The sequence below is a fragment of the Neomonachus schauinslandi genome, chromosome 6 (assembly GCF_002201575.2).
Source record: "Neomonachus schauinslandi chromosome 6, ASM220157v2, whole genome shotgun sequence".
NCBI classification, from domain to species: domain Eukaryota; kingdom Metazoa; phylum Chordata; class Mammalia; order Carnivora; family Phocidae; genus Neomonachus; species Neomonachus schauinslandi.
The window spans coordinates 87,945,525-87,967,226 of record NC_058408.1 but is presented as its reverse complement, the minus strand read 5'-3'; the positions used below and the strand labels follow the sequence as shown (position 1 = coordinate 87,967,226).

At 36.8% G+C, this 21,702-nt stretch overlaps 1 protein-coding gene across 3 annotated transcripts in view; it reads right to left on the bottom strand.

Moving 5' to 3' along the window:
- The window catches only part of UBE2D1 (ubiquitin conjugating enzyme E2 D1), a 39,643-nt gene that overhangs the window by 2,277 nt on the left and 15,664 nt on the right, over positions 1-21,702 (bottom strand). For 2 of the 3 annotated variants that reach the window (XM_021699579.1, XM_021699577.2), the window contains exons 2-6: positions 7,508-7,571; positions 7,383-7,414; positions 4,612-4,689; positions 3,440-3,545; positions 476-569 (exon numbers count right to left, since the gene is read on the bottom strand). In XM_021699579.1, coding sequence (XP_021555254.1) covers positions 476-569; positions 3,440-3,545; positions 4,612-4,689; positions 7,383-7,414; positions 7,508-7,571 — 374 coding nt within the window. Of the gene's footprint in view, positions 1-49; positions 113-475; positions 570-3,439; positions 3,546-4,611; positions 4,690-7,382; positions 7,415-7,507; positions 7,572-21,702 lie in introns of all 3 variants that reach the window. The other variant, XM_021699580.1, reaches the window with a different exon arrangement.

The following is a 21,702-nucleotide window of genomic DNA, read 5'->3' as shown; positions in this document are numbered from 1 at the left end:
AGTGCCCTGAATGGGCATTATCTGTAAACTACAAATAAATCAATGGTACCAGCAAGATGAAGCAGCTTGAAAATTAGGTCAGTTTGGAGGGGGTTAGGGATAAGTTCTTTTCCTGGGAGAAGATAAGGAATACAATATTCAAGGCTTCCAATTATCAAATTCTTTTATTTTAAATTTACTACTTAGAACTATATATCTAGTTCTTTCCTATCAAAAAACAGATATATTATGCAAATGCAGAACATGTACTAGTAAATAGTAAAGGACTAAACACTATGTGGGAAGGAATAATATCTTTTGTAAAAAAGACTAATAAAGTTTAAAAAGAAAGATTTCTTCCAGTGGAAAGATAAGCAAACTTAGTATAAGTATAATAAACACAATTAAATGTACTTAAATATTTTGATAATACGTATGTTTTGGCAGACTACATAGAAATACACCCACACAGAAACTAATATAAGTAAACACTTACTTTTCTTTGTCTGATTTATAGATTTGTGCAATATCTGGTACTAAGGGGTCATCTGGATTAGGATCACAAAGTAGAGAACATATGGACAATAAAACTAGATTGAAAAGAGAACATCACATCAGATAATGATCTTTCTGCTTTATAACAATTATATATATGAAAATAATTTTACTGAATATAGACAATGAACTTATAAAGAAAACAAATAAAATGAGCATGTTAAATTACTTTTTAGACTAACTGCTTAGGAGCAAATACTTCTAATTTTTAAATTAAAAATTATAAAATTAGCATACAATGTGTAGAACACAAAATTACTATAATTTTTGAAGTTGTACATTTAATTTGAATTTCTACTTATTTAAAAAATGTGCATTTATAAAGTAACTATTAACAACATTTAATCTGAAGATTTCTCTATAAAAATAATTTTAGGTAACACACACATATACCAAATATGGTACCTAATCAAAATATTTTTAGAACAGCATCCTAACTTTAGATATTTTTTTTTTTTTTAAGATTTCATTTATTTATCAGAGAGAGAGTGCACAAGCAGGGGGAGCGGCAGGCTCCCTGCTGAGCAAGGAGCCCAATGAGGGGGACTCGATCTCAGGACCCTGGGATCATAACCTGAGCCGAAGACAGACGCCTAACTGACTGAGCCACCCAGGCGTCCCTAGATATTTCTTAAAGATACTTTTGTACTTTAATGAGGGAACTGTCCATTTTTTATTTTATTTTAATGCAGAAAATCTATGTTCTAATCAATTCAAAATAAAGCAAACAAATTGCAGTTAACAGTCCAAACCATTTTGGACTCCTGTTTATGCACATTTTTTACTTTGGCTTTAGTGCTACAGTTTGCCTACAAAGAAGAAAGATTTGTCAGATTTTTTTCAAAGAATCTTTTATTCCATGTCCATTATTTGTATCACACTCACTTAAAAATAATGTGAACAGTTATCAATACATAACCTGTATGTTTTAAAATATAAGTGAAAATTGAAAAAGTAGTTCTTTCTTGCCACATCAAAATACTAATTCAAATAGCTACAGCTTTAAAAACAATCTAAGTATCAAAAAGTAAGGAACAAGGACTCTGGTTCCTGATTTGTCTGTTATGACAGACAAAAGCATGCCACCACTTCTAAGGAGGTATGAGGAATCTTTGGAAGAACATTTCATCTTCACTTTCCTCTACTATGTTCCTTTATCTTTTCCTACTCTTACAAATCCACAAGTGAATTTATAAAGCACGGTTAATTTCTTAAATGACACAGAAAGGGGGTTGCTAAGGGCTAATGAGAAAAATTAGTATTTTATTCATCTTCCTTATCTTCCATCTGCCTACTGAAATTGTAAGCCTTTTATATTAAACCAATAGGGCAGATTATCTGGGCTCACATCTCCAGAGTTTCTAGACTAAACTCATGATAAAAAGCAAAATAAGACTTTTGAAATATAAAAAAGTGAAAAATGTACAAATAAGCAAAGTATAAGCTACCTTAAAAAATAAGCAAGAGGGAAGTTCCTCATTTCCCACTCTTGCTGCCAAGAGCCATGTGCTCTGATTTCACTATCATGTACACAAATCAGATGTTTTAAGATAAAGAGAAAGGTAATAATGAGTTAACATTCGTTTGAGTGCCTTCTATGTGCCAGATGCATAGTGACCTTATGTGGTAATACTCTTATAATCCCCATTTCACATATGAGGACACTGAGGCTACATGAAATTCTTCAAGGGCAGTTTCCGGAAGACAAGAATACTAATATTTATAAAAAGCTACCAATGTTAGAAAATTAGTGCTCAACATCTGGTAGTCTGCCATTTCTTTCATTTTGTGGTACCATTCCAGGAAAGAGTATATTAATTTGAATAACCTTGTGACACAAAAACTTTCTTGCATCTAGTGCATAACAGTAACACTACGTGATTTTTTAAAAGACACTAGAATCGACATGAACGTTTTATACAAATATTTTAGGTCAGAAAACTGCCATTCATAATAACTAGCTGACATGAAGGGCTACTACTTATCTAATATTTGAAATAATTATCACTGTGGACCCTGCTTCCTATAAATCTAACCACTTTTAAAAATAAGCTAAACATTCAGGTAGCATTTATTAAAAAGATTTTTTTTAATGAGCATAGATTCATTCATCCCCTGAATCCTTCAAGAGAAATAATTTTCTTAAATTTTATAAAAAGGGCAAACCACCAAATTACTTCAGGGGCAGAAGCTTCTAACTCAAACAGTATTTTCCAATGGTCAGGTTCTCTTCTGCTAGAGAAACACGACATGAATTAAGAGGGCTGGCACAGCAAATAGTATTGGCTAGTAACAAAAAGGCTTCAGAAGGTCTATGTCACATCTGATAATTTAGCAAGAAAAAGGTATGTATCTGTTAAAGCTGAGAATCCACATGGATTATGTTATTAGTCATAATAATGCTATCGGTTATTCAAAGTTTAGACTAACATGCTAAATGTACTGTATAATTCCGAAGTGTGAAATGTGTCTTTCATTTTAAATCATTTATCAGCCTAATCTGGCATTTCTTCTTAGATGAAGTAAGAGATGTAAAGCTTTACTCATTACATCAACAATCCCATTTAATAAATGTGACAACTGGTCCTAAAATCTTATTTTTACTCTGTTTCTCTTTTAAAGCCCAAACTAAAGGGGTAAAATGTTAGCAGGCTCATCCAAATTTCTAGCTCTAACGTATTTAAAGTTTGTCTCATTTTATCATTAAGATTTGCCCGTGAACTGCGCCAAGCTAACTGATAAAAGCAAAAGAGCAACAGAAGAGCTATGAAAGCAAGCAAAATCAAAGCAGGAGAAAACACAGTAGAATGGCTTTTTTTTTTAAAACTTTGGTCCCTAGATACTTCTGCTATATTTTTCTTGTCTCACTGTTATCAACAGTTATAAATCTGATAAATGAAATTACCTTTTGATACAGTCAGAGCTGGTGACCATTGTGACCTCAGGATATCAAGACAAATACTTCCATTACTGTTTATGTTTGGATGGTAAATTTTTGTTGTGAAAGCAATCTAAAAACAAAACGAAAATGTGACAACCCATGAACTATGAACAAAACAGAACCAATTTGCTCTAGAGTAAAATGTCCTCAATTTTACATGACCTTAGAAGAGAAATGCATTCAACAACAAATTGAGCATCTACTTTGTGCACACATACTTTTAGCTACTGGGAGTGTGAAAGCAAATAAAGTCAGTTTCCCCTTGCCCCTCAGTAGGAGCTGAGAAGTATTTTAGAATTAATAAATAAATCTGTAATTGCTGGTATGACTGGCTGAGTAGTACCCGAATTAATTATGGCTTTCATCATCCCTCAAAATAATCCTTTTCTTAATTTGATTATCATTGATACCTGCAAGTGACACTGGATCTAAAAACAGGGTGCCAACCCTGTTCCAGAGGAAAGTTGAGGTGCCTCAGCCTGTTACCTATCCTAAGGAATCTGCCAAGAATTCTAATCTTCCACAAGAGTTGTGGTTATATTGTTTCATATATATGTTAATCAGGTGTTTTTAAAAATCTAAAATAATTATTCTGAGTGGGAGAATTTGTTAATAAACTTTTCCCTCATTGATGTCACCATCATTTATTTCCTCTTCAGATCCAGTCTAAATTTAATGTATAAGAACACATTTTTATTTTTCCTACCACACTTAATAAAGGGACTGGGTCATATTTATTTTTGTATTCCCCAGTGTAACAGAACACTGGAGGTGCTCAATAAATTTTTGTTGAATAACAACTTAAGAACTGAGAAATAGGGTCAACTTTCAAAGATAATCAATCCCCTGAATAGAAAAGTCTGATTCTTGACCATAAAAAATTTCCCAAACTACATATATCTAATGAGGAGAGGGGAAAAAGGTAAGGAAGCTAATATATAGTATAACAGATACTGCCTTTTGTGTTACAGATACAGTCCAATATTTGAGTAAGAAAGCATATTTTAAATTCAGTGATTTTACAGAATAGTTTGAAGATGCTAATCTACCCACAGTCTTTGATGTCATGTACATATCTTGGGGTAGAGAGTAAAATCCCTGACGAAGAGTCACATCAATCATAAAAATGAAAATACCTTTGGTGGCTTAAAAGGATAGTCTGTCGGAAAATGTACAGTGAGAAAGAAGACTCCACCTTGATAGGCGCTATCAGGCTGAAATTACAAATATTTTACATCAGTGATTACTGTATTTATTTAATAACCTAAGATGATTTTCCCCCAAATAGATTTGAAAAAAAAAAAAATGCCATCATTCTGTCCTAAGTTCAAATCATTTACCTTGAAAACAGGTTTCCCTTTGCAGGTATGAAGGAAGAGTCTCCAACAATCATGACGACATCAAAGTTAAACACAAAAATAGGACACACACAGTGGTGTGACTTACACAAACAGATCTTTTTATGAGTCTAGAGTTTTATAGACTGGTATACACACAAGATTGCTTTGAGAAAAGAAGAATTTTCTGCAGCAGTAATCAGTATGGGAAAAAGGGTTCGGGCTAGTATTTATTTACCTTATTTATAAAACTTAAGATCTGATGGTCTTTTTTTTTTTTTTTTAAGATTTATTTATTTATTTTAAGAGAGAGTACAAGCAGGGGTAAGAGCAGAGGGGGAAAGAGAATCCTGAGCAGACTCCCCACTGAGCGGGGAAACTGACATGGGGCTTGATCCTATGACCCTGAGATCAGGACCTGAGCTGAAATCAGGAGTCCCACGCTTAACCGACTGAGCCACCCAGGCGCCCTGATGGTCCTTATGGGGCAAGAATAGAGATGAACTAAAAAGACCAAGTTATAAAAAGGAAAGGCTATGTGACACACAATTCAGACCTCCAATCTTCACTTAAAAACAGTTTATAATATAATGTGGAAAATGCAAAAAAGTTCAAAATAAAACTAGATAAATTCAATATTCATTGAACCAAATTAGGAACAAACTTTACAAAAGGAATTTAAATTTGGCCAGGTTTCTATTTTTTTTTTTTAAGATTTTATTTATCTGACAGAGACACAGTGAGAAAGGGAACACATGCAGGGAGAGTGGGAGAGGGAGAAGCAGGCTTCCCGCTGAGAAGGGAGCCCCATGCGGGGCTCAATCCTAGCATCCTGGGATTATGACCTGAGCTGAAAGCAGTTGCTTAACGACTGAACCACCCAGGCGCCCTGAAATTTGGCCATGTTTCTTTACGGCAGTTAGAAAATATATTTAATGTTACAAGCAAGAAAAAATGATAAAGAAAAAAGGTAGCAAAATACCTAAAATTCTATTTTCATTCCTTTATATATATATACACACATATATATTCCTATATATATGTATATATATATAATTTATTTATTTATGTATTTGAGAAAGAGAGCATGAACAGGGGGAGGGGCAGAGGGACAAGCAGACTCCCCACTTGAGCGGGGAGCCGGACATAGGGCTCAATCCCAGGACCCTGAGATCATGACCTAAGCCAAAGTTAGACGCTTAACTGACTGAGCCACCAGGTGCCCCTCCTTAATATTTAATTAAATTTATCATGTTATATTACCACTTTGGTAATAATAGCAAGACTATAATTACTTCCTCAAGTTTCTGCATATACATTAGAGGACTGTACTGTATAATTATTCTTACTATATATAGTTTAATTCTAGTTCATCAAAACTCATAAGGAATGTAGAAAATATAAGTAAATTCAAATGATATTATAGAGTGGCATGTTTGCATTACTAAAATAAAGGGGGTATGAGTAACATAATTGTAACCATTTGCTACTGTGATTCACCTAAGAAATATCTGTGAAGGGTTATAAATCAAATGGTAAGGGTGGGCCTTTAAATAATAGTATTCTGAAGGTTCTTAGTAAGCAATGAAAAACAAATAACTACATTCTTAAAGTTGTTATTTAAATAAATATATTGCATTTTACCCTTAAAAAAACTAACTTAATATAACAGTTTAGTAATTTGAGACATTTGCCCAGGACTCCTGCTCTGAAAATTCAGTAATTGTTGTTCTTAAAAGTGAAACACAAGGCAATATGATTAAAACCTGTATGTCTTACTACATAAAATTCTTTCAGGGGAGGGAGGAGAGAATGATGTTCATGGAAGCAGGTTACTAGTATATATATTCTCACCCAGAAAGTAGTCAATGCCCATTCTTATGCAATCAGATTTTGTGCACAGAAAGAAAAGTCTGTTTCAAGTCATAACTGCCTTAGGTATAGAAAGAAATAATCTTAACAAGGGTAGTAAGTGTTAAGTAAAGCCAGTCATAAAATAGCAGGTAATTTTGAGTTCAGTACAATACAACAAAACTAAAAACAACAAATTCACGAGTTGGCAAATATAGATTTGTTGCAATTATCTCACCAGTTCTCTCTCACACACAGGAACAGAGAAGACAGTTTTTGCAAACTGGTGCTTGTTAACTTGCAGGTATTCCATTACTGAGTTAATTAGACTCATTTCTAACCTACTAAAATTGTTGTTTTTTTTTCACTAAAATTGTTGATGTGAGAATAATTATGCTTAGTTCTGAACAAATGACTTTTGTGTTTAAAAGCAGATAAAGCAAATGTATAACTTACAGCCTGGTTGCAAATTGTGGGTGATCCATGACTATGTGTAATGATCAAGGAATTGGCAAAGGAAAACATCACAGTGATCCTAACAAGTATTTGCCACCAGTGCTCCAGAAAATCATCAAAAATCCTTTAATTGTATTTTGCTTCCTGAGTGATTCAGAGTACAAGGAAACTCAACCTTAGCCGCACACATCTCATCAAAGGTGAAATGGCAAAAATGAAGTATGGCTGAGGGAATTAATTTCACATATATGAATCATACTTACAGGTCCCATAATAGTTGCTTGCCAGTGGAACACTGAAACAAACAAAGGAGTTTTGGAGTCATTAACAAATGTTCAAACCTATATTATTAATGGTAGCAAAATCCTAGCAGGAAAGCAAAGCTTACAGTCATCTCCCACGGGTCCAGCTGAACAATGAGCAGGTGGGTCGCGTTGTAGATCACTTAATTCCTGAAGCAAAGCAAAAATACTTAAGGTTAATTGTTTTTCTAGTGAAACAATCATAATAATCTCTGAAGACAAAAACTATTTACTTTAAAATAATTTTAGGTAGTTCTATTCAAAATATAAAAACAGAAAATGTACTGTTACTGATTGGTAGACGAGTATGGCAGGTACTAAATTCCTTCATGAGATATCTCCAAACCTTGAAAAAAATTAAATGGATTAAAATATTGTTTTTCTCTAATATCCCTAAGACAAAAATATTTAATCAGTATCTACTGTATGCAAGGTAATTTATATAAGTGCTAGGTATATATAAGAACTACTATAAAAATGTTATACTATACCATAAAAATAGATGAAGAACTTCAAAGGTTTACAATCTAATTTAGGAGAGATGGCTCACAAAGAAATGGATATTGAAAGAACAACCTACCTGAAGGTTAAATGGAAAGAGAGGAGAGAAGTCAGGCTGTATGTGGAAGCCTGGCACATTGATTCATATGCTATCTTCTGCTCTCAAGGAAGCAAAGGAAGGACCATGGAAATAAGAGTTTAGAGTTGGCCAGTCCTGGGCTGGTATTCTAGTTCTACCATAACTAGCATTGCAAGCCTTGGGGAAATCACTCAACTTCCTTATCTTTACCCCAAATATGAAAGGTATAAATTCAATACAAAAGATCGTACATTAGGGCTGAAGTACCTACTTTAGTTTGGAAGATCAGAACATGTCTTTGAGGCAGTGGCAGCTAAGACGAAAAGTAAAGGATGAGTGGGAGTTCATTTGGGAGAAATGAGTGACACTGTGAGGTAGAGCGGCCTAATATGAGGCTGAAAAAGTAAGCAGAGGCTAGGCAGACAACTGAGAACAATACACACCATATTAAGAATTGTGGGTTTTAAGAAGCTGTATGATCTGATTTAAAAGATGGTTGACTGATCTTTGTATTGAATAGATTAGAGATGAGAAAGAGTAGAAGCTATTAGTTACTATAGGTGAGAAAAATGAGGGCTTGGAGTGGAGAAGCAGCAATGAGATAAAAGTGGACAGAAATATTTTGAAGAGCCCACCTCTCACAGGATCTGAAGATGAATTACATGTACAGAGTTAAGGAGAGAGGTCACAGATATGTATCATGAAGATTAGTGGCAGCTATCATTTACTCCTTGTTTTAATCTCCTAAAATCTCTCAGAGATAGGTGTTATTATGCTCCCCATTTTACAGATGAAGAATAAAGGCAACACACATCTCCATGTGCTCATATAACTAGTATAGGGTGGAAGTGGGATTCACACCCTGGCAGTCAAACTGGTAGCTTTTTAGCTTCGTGAATGTACGAACGTAGATTCCATTTACTGAGATTGGGGGAATACTAAAAGACAAGTTTTTTCGTAAAGTAGACATATTGAATTGGTGATCCCTGGGGTATCAAAGGAAAATTTAGTTCAACATGCAGGTCTGGAGCTTAAAAGAGGACTAGACTAGAAATTGGAAAATACTGTGTATACCTGGTATTTAAAACTGTTGGAATGACATAAACCTTTTCATGGGAACACATGTAAATATTGTATTTCATCAAATCTAAGATGCCATCGACCATAAATCACATCCTTATTTTTGTACCAATAATTGAGAAATGCTACCAACTAATTTTAAGATATCAATTACAAGATGCATCCAGATTTTAGAAATGTTAAAATGAAAAATATGTGCACCTTCGAATCATTGCAATATGGTAATTACAACAATGAGTTCAGTGTTCTAACACAGACGAATAAGGAATAGGATGTGGTAGGGAAAGGCTTTCCTAAGAAAGTGATATATAAGCTAAAAACGGAGTCAAGTGCAAACTCTGGTCTCCTTCTTCCAAGTCTTCTCCAGTATATCTTGGTCCTTTCATTTGTTTTTGTTGCTGTTATCTTCACAGCTGGTGCTGTACTCTTCTTCCTGATAAGAATTAACTAACAGAGTTAGCAGCTTCTTTGGTCCAGGTACAGTTAAACAATAAAGAGGAAGATTTCAGTCCTCGACTTAGTGATAATGGTTAAATTAAAAAGCAGACTTTGAACTTCAAATTCAGGTGCCATTACTCATTTGCCACATGATCTTGGGCAAAACTTTTTTTTTTTTTTTAGCTCTCCAAACCTTAGTTTAATGTAAAGTGGCACTACTACTTTTATCCATAGTTTCTGTAACAAACAAGAGAAATGATACATGTGAAATGTACAGCAATCTCTGGCATATAGTAAGCATTCAAGTAAATGTTAATATGGAATGGATAATAACCATCCAATTCTCTAGTAGCAGAATGCAATTATTTAACCAGTTTAAATGGTTGGGGGAGGAGTTCCCAAGTCACAGACCCATTTGAGATGACTGTGCTTTATTTAATAGTTTTCTAAACTGGGCTTTTAGGAGATTGCTTCTGAAAATATTAATCATGTCGAGTTTTCTAAACATTAGCGTAAGTGGGTAAATGGGACTACTTTGCCCTTATTTTAACTAGAAAACTAGTTATTCTGAAAATAAGTTTCTGTAGTTAAAAAACTGGAAGGTATTTTCATGTATATATTTTACAGAGATACTGTATATGTGAATAAGTCATACCTATTCATAAATACACACATTTATTTTTGTATACTGACAACCCAAAATTATACTTTATTTGTAATAGCACTGAATCATGTTCAAATTTCAAATGTTAAACCGCTTTTCAAATCCCCTTTAAAATAATATAGAAAAGTCAAGGTTATCTTGTTCTTATATTTTTGTGCCCTGATTCTACCTCCTCTGTTAGGAGCAGTTAGAGCTCAGGACAAGAGAGAGAAAAATCTCACAACTGAACTGCAAAGGTCAGGTCCTTAAGTTGTCTATTTAAAGTTCACTTATTATGGGAAAGAGGCAGCTGACAGTACATCAAACATAATGACACCAATGCTTAGGTGAAGAGACTTACACATCCTAGACTCTTTAGGGGTCTAAATGTCTAATATTCTATCCATTTCTCAAACCCTGCTATATTTGGAAATATGTAACCAAAACTATGGTACATGGGTGCAGAAAGACTGACCAACAGAAAACAAAAGGATCAAAATATACCCTCCCTCACCCACAAAAATACAGACCTTAAATTTGAAAAAAGAAAAATGAGGAATTCTGAGATGTGCTAAGAGGGTAAAAATATATAACAACAAAAATACAACCAAACAAACCAAAATCCCACTCTTTTATTCTTCGCATACTCAGAAGCCAGTATACTTTTATTTTTCATTTGAATTGCATTTTATTTTATTATGTTCGCTTAGCCAACATTTAGTACATCATTAGATTTTGACGTAGTGTTCAACGATTCATCAATTGCATATAACACCCAGTGTTCATCACCACACATGCCCTGCTTAATACCGATCACCCGGTTACCCCATCGCCGACTCCCCTCCCTTCTGCAACCCTCAGTTTGTTTCACGGAGTCCAAAGTCTCTCATGGTTTGTCTCCCTCTGATTTCATTCCATTCAGTTTTCCCTCCCTTCCCCTGTGGTCCTCTGTGCTATTCCTTATGTTCCACATATGAGTGAAACCAAATGATATGTTCTTCTCTGCTTGACTTATTTCACTACATGCGAAATACATCAATGCCGATGTAAATGGTGGGTATTCATCCTTTCTGATGGCTGAGTAATATTCCATTGTACATACATACCACATCTTCTTTATCCATTCATCCGTTGAAGGACATCTTGGATCCTTCCACTATTTGGCTATTGTGGACACTGCTGCTTTGAACATTGGGTGCAGGTGCCCCTTCTTTTCACTACATCTGTATCTTTGGGGTAAATATGTAGTAGTGCAATTGCTCAGTCATTGGGTAGCTCTATTTTTAACATCTTGAGGAACCCGCATATTGTTTTCCAGAGTGGCTGTACTAGCTTGCATTCCCACCAACAGTGTAAGAGGGTTCCCCTTTCTCCAGATCCTTGCCAACATTTGTTGTTCCCTGTCTTGTTAATTTTGGCCATTCTAACTGGTGTAAGGTGGTAGGTATCTCATTGTGGTTTGATTTGTATTTCCCTGATGGCGAGTGATGTGGAGCAGTTTTTCATGTGTCTGTTGACACATGGATGTCTTCTTTGGAGAAGTGTCTGTTCATGTCTTCTGCCCATTTCTTGACTGGATTATTTGTTTTTTGGGGGTTGAGTTTGAGAATTCTTTATAGATCTTGGATACCAGCCCTTTATCTGTAATGTCATTTGCAAATATCTTCTCCCATTCTGTGGGTTGCCTCTTTGTTTTGTTGACTGCTTTTCTGTGCAGAAGCTTTTTATCCTGATGAGTCCCAAAAGTTCATTTTTGCTTTTGTTTCCCATGCTTTTGGAGATGTGTCTTGAAAGAAGTTGCTGTGGGGATACCTGGGTGGCTCAGTTGGCTAAGCATCTGCCTTCAGCTCAGATCATGAACCTAGGGTCCTGGAATCGAGTCCCACATCAGGCTCCTTGCTTAGCAAGGAGCCTGCTTCTCCCTCTGCCTCCTCTGCCTGCTGCTCTCCCTGCTTGTGCTCTCTCTCTCTCTGACAAATAAATAAATTAAAAAAAAAAAAAAAGGAAAGAAGTCACTGTGGCCAACATCAAAGAGGTTATTGCCTATGTTCCCCTCTAGGATTTTGATGGATTCCTGTCTCACATTTAAGTCTTTCATCCATTTTGAGTTTATCTTTGTGTGTGGTGTAAGAGAATGGTCCAGTTTCATTCTTCTGCATGTGGCTGTCCAATTTTCCCAACACCAGTTGTTGAAGAGGCTGTCTTTTTTCCATTGGACATTCTTTCCTGCTTTGTTGAGGATTAGTTTACCATAGAGTTGAGGGTCCATTTCTGGGCTCTCTATTGTGTTCCATTGATCTACGTGCCTGTTTTTGTGCCAATATAATGCTGCTTGATGATCACAGCTTTGTAATATAGCTTGAACTGATGCATTCTGATGCCCCCAGTTTTGGTTTTCTTTTTCAATATTCCCCTGGCGATTTGGGATCTTTTTTACTTCCACACAAATTTTAGGATTGTTTGTTCCAGCTCTGTGAAAACTGCTGATGGTATTTTGATAGGAATTGCACTGAATGTGTAGATTGCTCTGGGCAGCACAGACATTTTAACAATGTTTATTCTTCCAATCGATGAGCATGGGATGCTTTTCCAGCTCTTTGTGTCTTCCTCAATTTCTTTCCTAACTGTTCTGTAGTTTCTAGAGTATAGATCCTTTGCCTCCTTGATTAGGTTTATTCCTCGGTATCTTATGGGTTTTGGTGCTACTGTAAATGGGATCAATTCCTTAATTTCTCTTTCTTCAGTCACATTGTTAGTGTATAGAAAAGCAACTGGTTTCTGTGCAGTGATTTTGTTTTCTGCCATGTTGCTGAATTGCTGTATGAGTTAAGCAATTATGGGAGGGGGAGTCTTTTGGTTTTCCACATAAAGTATCATGTCATCTGCGAAGAGAGTTTGACTTCTTTGCTGATTTGAATGCCTTTTATTTCTTTTTGTTGTTTGATTGTGGAGGCTAGGACTTCTAGTACTATGTTGAACAGAAGTGGTGAGAGTGGGCATTCCTGTCATGTTCCTGACTTTAGGGGAAAAGTTCTCTGTTTTTCCCCACTGAATGATATTCGCTGTGGGCTTCTCATAGATGGCTGTTATGATATTGAGGTATGTTCCCTCTACCCCTACATTTTGAAGAGTTTTAATCAGGAAAGGATGTTGTATTTTGTCAAATGCTTTTCCTGCATCAATTGAGATCATATGGTTCTTGTCTCTTCTTTTGTTAATGTGCTGTATCTCATTGATTGATTTGTGAATGTTGAACCACCCTTGCATCCCAGGAATAAATCCCACCTGGTCATGGTGAATAATCCTTTTAATGTACTGTTGGATCCTATTGGCTAGGCTCTTGTTGAGTATTTTGGCATCCATGTTCATCAGGGATATTGGTCTGTAATTCTACTTTTTGATGGGGTCTTTGGTTTTGGGACTCAGAGTAATGCTGGCCTCATAGAACGAGTTTGGAAGTTTTCCTTCTATTTCTATTTATTGGAACACCTTCAGGAAAATAGGGATGATTTCTTCTTTAAAATTCCCCTGGGAAGCCATCTGGCTCTGGACTCTTGTTTTTTGGCAGGTTTTTGATGACTGCTTCAATTTCCTTGCTGGTTATTGGTCTGTTCAGATTGTCTATTTCTTCCTGTTTCCGTCTTGGTAGTTTATAAGTATCCAGGAATACATCCATTTCTTCCAGACTGCCTAGTTTCTTGGCATATAGCTGCTGGAAATAAGTTCTAATAACTATCTCTATTTCCTTGGCATTAGTTGTGATTTCTCCCCTTTCACCATGATTTTATTAATTTGGGTCCTTTCTCTTTTTTTTGGATAGGACTGGTAGAGGTTTATCGATCTTATTAATTCTTTCAAAGAACCAGCTTCTAGTTTCGTTGATCTGTTCTACTTTCTTCTAGTTTCTATTTCATTGATTTCTGCTCTAATCTTTATTATTTCTCTTCTGCTGCTTGCTTTAGGCTATATTTGATGTTCTTTCTCTGGGTCCTTTAGGTATAAGGCTAGCTTGTGCATTTGGGATTTTTCTAATTTTCTGAGGGCAGCTTGGACTGCTATGTACTTCCCTCTAAGGACTGCCTTTGCAGTATCCCATAGGTTTTTAACCAATGTGTTTTCATTTTCATTGGCTTGCATGAATTGTTTAAGTACTTCTTTTATTTCCTGGTTGACCCATTCATTCTTCAGTAGGATGCTCTTTAACCTCCAAGTGTTTGAGTTCCTTCCAAATTTTTCCTGTGGTTGAGTTCCAGTTTCAAAGCATGTGGTCTGAAAATAAGATACCCAAATCTTATGTTATCAGTTGAGACCTTATTTGTGACCCAGTATGTGATCTATCCTGGAGAAAGTTCCATGTGCACTCGAGAAGAATGAGTATTCTGTTGTTTTAGGATGGAGTATTCTGTATATATCTATGAAGTCCATCTGGTCCCGTGTGTCATTCAAAGCCCTTGTTTCTTTGTTGATGATCTGTCTATTGCTGTGAGTACAGTGTTTAGGTCTCTGACTGTTAATGTATTATTATCCATGTTTCTTTATTTTGGTTATTAGTTGGTTTATGTAATATGCTCCCATGTTGGGGGCATAGATATTTACAATTGTTAGATTTTTCTCATTGGTAGACCCTTTAAATAAGATATAGTGTCCCTCTACATCTCTTACCACAGTCTGAGGTTTAAAATCTAATTTGCCTGATATGAGGATTGCTACCCCAGCTTTCTTTTCAGGCCCACTAGCATGACGAATGGTTCTCCATCCCCTCACCTTCAATCTTGAGGTGTCTTTAGGTTCAAAAGGAGTCTCTTGTAGACAGCATAGGAATGGGTAAAAGGAGTCTCTTGTAGACAGCATAGGAATGGGTCTGGCTTTTTTATCTGAAACCCTGTGTCTTTTCATGGGAGCATTTAGCCCATTTACATCGAGAGTAACTATTGAAAGATATCAATTTAGTGCCATTGTATTGCCTGTAAAGTCCCTGTTTCTATAGATTGTCTCTGTTAATTTCTAGTCTCTATTACTCTCGGGGGTCTTTCTTCATTTACAGTATCCCCCTTAATATTTCTTGCAGGGCTGGCTTGGTGGTCACATATTCTTTCAGTTTCTGTCTGTTTTAGAAGCTCCGTATCTCTCCATCCATTCTGAATGACAGCCTTGCTGGATAAAGTAGTCTTGGCTGCATGTTCTTCTCATTTTGTACCCTGAATATGTCTTGCCAGCCCGTTCTGACCTGCCAGGTTTCTGTGGATAGGTCTGATGTTATTCTGATGTTCCTCCCTTTGTACATAAGAAATCTCTTTCCCCTACCTGCTCTCAGGATAGCTTCCTTGGCTCTAAGATTTGCAAGTTTCACTATTATACGTTGGGGTGTTGATCTATTTATTTATTTTGGGAGGGGTCCTGCCTCTTGGACACAAGTGTTTGTTTCCTTTCCCAGATTAGGTAAGTTCTCAGCTATGATTTCCTATACCTTCTTGTCCTGTCTCTCTCTCCACTCCCTCCAGGATCCCAATAATTTTGACATTGCAATGTTTCAAGGCATCATTGATCTAAGTCTGTTTTCATGGGCTACTAGCTGCCTGTCCCTATCAGCTTCCTTCCTATCAGCTTATCTTCCAGATCACTGATTCACACTTCTGCCTCATTTACCATGGCTGTTAGAGTATACAGTTTAGACTACATCTCATTCATAGCATTTTTATGTTAAGCCTGATTAGATCTCACTTTTGCCCTCAGAGATTCTATTGTGTCACTAATGCTTTTTTCAAGCCTAGCTATTGACTTCATGATTGCTATTCTGAATTCTATCTCTGACATCTTGCTTATATCCATATCCATTAGTTCTATGGCAGAGGACACTGTCCCTGGTTCTTCTCTTTATTGAGAGTTCCTCCTCCTAGTAATTCTATTGAGGGATGGTTGAGTGAATGAACAGAGTCCAAAATATCAACCACGACCCACACAGAATGCCCCCAAGAAAAAATCCGAAGTGGTGGAAAGCTACCACAGATATGCGACCAAAGTCAAGATGATCCAAAACAATAAAAAAGGGGGGGGAGGCGGGGGGAGAGATTATAATCTCTCAGGATGATCAAAACAGGGTGATCTTCCTGTTCCTGACTGATTTTTGGTCTCCTTGTTAGAAGACAGTATATTACAAAGAAATCAGAACTTATATATATATCAAGATAAAGTTGAATAGAGTAAAAACAGGCTAGTATGGGGCATAAATCTTATAAAACGTAGATGTGAAAAAAATAAAAGTTAAAAAGCAACTAAAAACAAATTGGGAAATAAGAATCTATTTGAAATGGGAACAGGGTAAAAAAAAAAAAAAAGAACAGGAATTATAAGAAATGTAAAATTTTAGCCTGAAGTATACAACGAGTCGTGAGGGAACACCTGGAGCTCCCTATATTATTTTCCCCTAGCACTGGAGTTTGACAGTCCTGTGGGAAATAAGCTTATGATTCACCTGTTCTTCCAGTCTGTCTTCCGGAGGAGGGGCCTGCTCCTCAGCTTCTCAGGAGTCTCTGCCTGGGTGTAGTTGTCCCACCCCTTGTTAGGGAGATGGGCTTAATGTGAGCTGATCGGCTGTGTGGCTTTTGTTCCCTGGTGGCTTTCTGCTTCTCTTTAGAGGATTAGAGCAAATATGGCCATGCAGAAATCTCTGGCCCAGAGCCACAAGGTCACAGTCCCCTTTCTTCAATAAATCCTCCAGGTCAAACCATCTCCACTTTTTTGTGTACCAAACTCCACAGACTCGCCCTATTCATGCCTGCTACATCTTTCCCGAGGGAGTTACAGGGAACCCCTAGCCTCTCTGTGCTTTGTGACTTTGCAACTGCTAGCAGCCACAGTCTTGCACGTGTACCCTCTTCTGCAGTTCCCAGGTCACGCTGAGTGCTGCTCCAGTGTCCCTTCGGTGGTCACCCTGAGAGCTGTTTCCCAGTCATGGATGCAAACTCTTTTTGGGCCAAACTGCTGAATCCCACGGCTCCCGCCCACTGCCCCTTTCCTGGTGGAATTATGGGTACCCACAAGCATCTCTGCGCTTTGTGATTTTGCAATTGCTAGCAGCCATGGGCTCGTATGTGCACCCTCTTGAGCAGCTCCCAGGTCATGCTAGGTGCTGCACCAGTGTCCTTTCATGGGCCACGCGGCCCTGAGATTTGTTGCCCTGTCCTGGGCACAAGCCGTTTTATATCTCCCCTAGAATGTTAAACAGCCCGCACCTTCTAGTCCTTTTCAGGATGGTCAGGCAGACAGCGGTCTCCCTACAGGCTCGGCTCAAGGTTTATGGTGACCGGAGCTGAGAGTCCCTTCTGGGCTCACTGACCATAACCAGTCTCCCTGCTCCACTGCTTGGGCATTCTATCGGTTCAGGCTCCCCCATTCTTTCTGAGTCTCCTGGAATCCAGAGACCACAATGATCCACCTAGAATTCTGCCCTGTTCATCCCCTGTGTCTCTCAGAAAGGGGTGTTTCTCACTAGAGCAGATTTCCAAAGGTCCCGATTTCTTGCTCAGGTGTTATATCACTTTCCAGTGGCCAGCTTTTGGAGGTCCCCTCCCCCCTCCGTTTATCTTCTGATATCTCCCCTGAAGATTCAAGGTTCCACACCTCCTACCTTGCAAAAAGTAGTCATTTTTCTGCTTGTAGAGATCCATATAAATCTTCTTACATCTCAGGTTGAATTCATGTGTGTTCAGAATGGTTTGATAGATATCCAGCTAAATTCGAGGGACCAGATGAAACGAGGTCCCCTACTCTGCTGCCATCTTGCCCCCCCAGCCAGTATACATTTAGATAAGACACAAGAAACCAAGAACTACTTATACTCACTAAATTCCAAATTAGTTTACTCCAAGTTTCTCAGAAACAGTCTTATAACCTGCTTCATGGTTTCTGTTTTAACTGGCATTCTTATTTACCTGTTTTTATCATCATAGCCACATATGGAGTATTACAAATAATTTAGTGATTCCTATGTTATTTCAAAAGGAAATTCTAGGATTAGTAATCTCTTCCTTTGCTCTTCTCTCCACTGCCTCTGTAAGAATTAATACTGAATTATACAAACTGCTCAAGTCTGTAAGATAAGTAAGAGCCAAAGCTTAACTCCACATTTCTCACTGCTCATGGAGGCCCCTCTAAAGTACAGTTTACAACCTGACTCTGGCTTTCACTCCTTGAACACTTCTTCCTACTCCACCAACTCCCTTGAAATCTAGGATGCACTCTATATGTAGCCTCCCAATAACTGTTTCATTAGCTCCTCACCTAGGCCTCTTCATGCTGATTAAAAGTAAAAAATTCCAAAGACAAAGCATTTAAAACCATTTATTTTGAATTAGGAGGTATATGTGAGTGTGTGTTTGTGTTACAAAAGCAAAACAAAGCAAAGTAGTGCTTTGTAAAGAAAAATAACAGAGCAATGCATAGTCAAACACCCATAAGACCATTACCGAAACCAAACCACTGTTGACCTATTAGAATATTTCATCCATAACTTTGGTGGAAAATAAACATGTCATTCACTGTTGGAGGGATTAAGTTAAGACACATCCTTTTGAAGGGTAATTTGGTAATAACTGTGAAAGTGGAAAATGCATATGGTCTCTGACCAGTAATTTCATCCCGCAGTAATAATTGTCCAAATACCCAAAGATACATATATCAAGATGTTCAGTGAGGCATTCTGTATAACTACGAAAAAACCAATAACCTAAAAGTCCATCAATAAGAGAATGGTTTCATGATACAGCCACATTATGAAACACTGTGCAGCCATTAAAAAGAATGAGCTAGATCTGTAAATGCTACATTAAAAGATGCTGTGTGCTTATAATACAGTTTTTGAGTGGAAAATACAAGTTACAGAAGGGTATGCCCATTAGATCCCATAACATATACACATACATGCATAGAAAATAAATAAAAGAATACACACCAAACTAGTAGCTGTAGGTATTTCTGGGAATGGGTTGTCACTTTTCATTTATGTCTTCTATATTGTTTCAACTTTTTAAGATTTTATTTATTTGAGGGAGAGAGAGAGAGAGCACAAGCAGGGGAAGCAGCAGAGGGAGAGGGAGAAGCAGGCTCCCCGCTCAGCAAGGAGCTCAATGCAGGACTCAATCCCAGGACCCTTGGATCATGACCTGAGCCAAAGGCAGCCGCTTAACTGAGACTTTGTTTCAACTTTTTAATAATAGTTCTGTAACTTTTTAAATAAAAGATAGTGATTTTTTTACTCAGGTTCTTAGGCATTTTTTAAAAATGAAATGACATTGGTATTTTCCACTACACTTATAATAAGCATCTTCTCTTTTCACTAAATAATTTTTATAAGACAAGGAAAGACTGAGGAAATGTCACAGATTAAAGAATACATATACTAAGAAGACCTACCAATTAAATTCAATGTAGGATCCCAGACTGGATCCTCAAACAAGAAAAAGACAGTAGAAAAACTGGTAAAATCTGAATTAGGTCTTTAGTTTAGTTCATTATGTTGCCTTCTTCATTTTGGTTATGTAAGTTGTAAATACTGGGGAAATTACGTGAAGGATATAGGTGAACTTTATTATTTTTTGTAACTTTTCTATAAGATTAAATTTATTTCAACATAAATAATATTGTAAAAATTTTTTTTATTCCAAAACCTAATCTACTTTCTTTCTCAAGCTTGCTTCTTTTCCTGTGTTTCCTACACCTGTTAATAGAATATTAGTCTCCCAGTCACCAGGCTCAAAATTTCCTCAGTTTTGACTCTTTTCTCTCTCTTTTCCTTCATCTACAGTCAGAAGAAAATACAACATACTCTCAATACTTGTTATACTGCTTCCTACAGTTACCTCAAAAACCAGTTATAGTACAACTTGAATTGCTTCCCAAAACTCTATGCATTATTTGTAGAATAATCTTCTAAAAGCACAGCTCTATTTCAATCTTCCCTTAGAGAATTTCAGTGGCTCCCCACTGCTTATTAAAATCAATCAAACTCAACCAATGAAGGCTTTTCATTATCTAGTCCCAACCCTACACACTCAATTGGGTTCCCATTCACAAACTCACCCAGTAATATTCCAAAGAACTCCCTTGCATTTTCTAAAACACTTTCAAGAGGTCTATGAGGTCAACATTAATTTCACAATAAAACTACGATGTTTTTGCCTTTTTCACTCTCAGTATCTCATGAGTATACAGTGGAGTTTTCCAGTTATATGATATGTGATATTGTAACAGATTGAATTCCTCAGCAAATGTGAAAATTCAACTATTATCTATAAGCCTGACTATAATGAGATCTGAACATGTATAAAACAGTGCCACTTTTTTGTTTTGGAAAAATTATTTTTAATAAAAATGTTATTTATGTTAATATGTAATGGTTTGTTATTTCTAAATTACTATTTCTAAATTTGTTTTAGATTCTCATATGGAATATTAATAGACATAACCATACAAACAAAAAAGCTCTTTGAGGCCCTCAGCAGTTTGTTTGTTTGTTTTTGAAAGAGAGAACACACAAGCAGGGGGAAGGGCAGAGGGAGAGAGAGAGAATCCCAAGCAGGCTCCACTCCCAAAGCAGGGCTCCACCCCATGAACCCAAGACCACAACCTAAGCCAAAATCAAGAGTCAGACACCTAATGGACTGAGCCACCTAGGCACCCCCCTCAATATTTTTGATACAAGGAGGTCCTAAGAACCAAAAGTTTGAGAACCATACAGTCAGGTTTCGACTGATGACCTGGATTTTACATGGCTAAGTTTTCTGGCCTTCGTAACTTTCTTTCTCCTAAAATAACCTTCCTTCTAGTTCCCTATGCCCAAGTTATACCCATTCTCCTTAACAGTGGCCATCTTCTCAACAGCCACTTTAAAAACATGAGTTTTGGAGTCAGACTTGGATCAAATCTGGCCTTGCACTAACCCTTACTAGCTGTGTGACTTTGGGCAACTTAACCTCTTTGAGTCTCAAGTACCTCATCTGGGGACATCACTGGTAACCCTGGAGAACTATACTGACCACTGAATGAAAACACAAAAGTACCGGGGCACCTGGGTGGCTCAGTCAGTTAAGTGTTGGACTCAGGTCATGATCTCAGGGTCTGAGATAGAGTCCTGCTATGATCCATGCTCAGTGTAGAGTCTGCTTGAGATCCTCTCCCTTTGCCCCTCCCCCCACTCGCTTGTTCACTCTCTAAAAAATAAATAAAATAAATCTTAAAAAAAAAAAACAAAAAAAACGTACCTAGCTTAATACCTGGCATGTATAATAAGATGCTTAATAAATACTAAATTTCTTCCCTCCCTTTCCTCTTCCACCAGAATATTTTTTTAAAACCAGAACTTTAATGCATTTTATTCATGGATTCCTCCACAATACTTAGCACAATGCCTTTTATATAAGGTGTGTGATATTTGAGTTAACCAATAAAATTTAAGGAATAACATGATCAGCAGGGAACAGACATCTCAAATTTCAATCTTTTTTTTTTTTTTTTTTTTTTGGAAAAGAAGAAAAGGGGAGGGA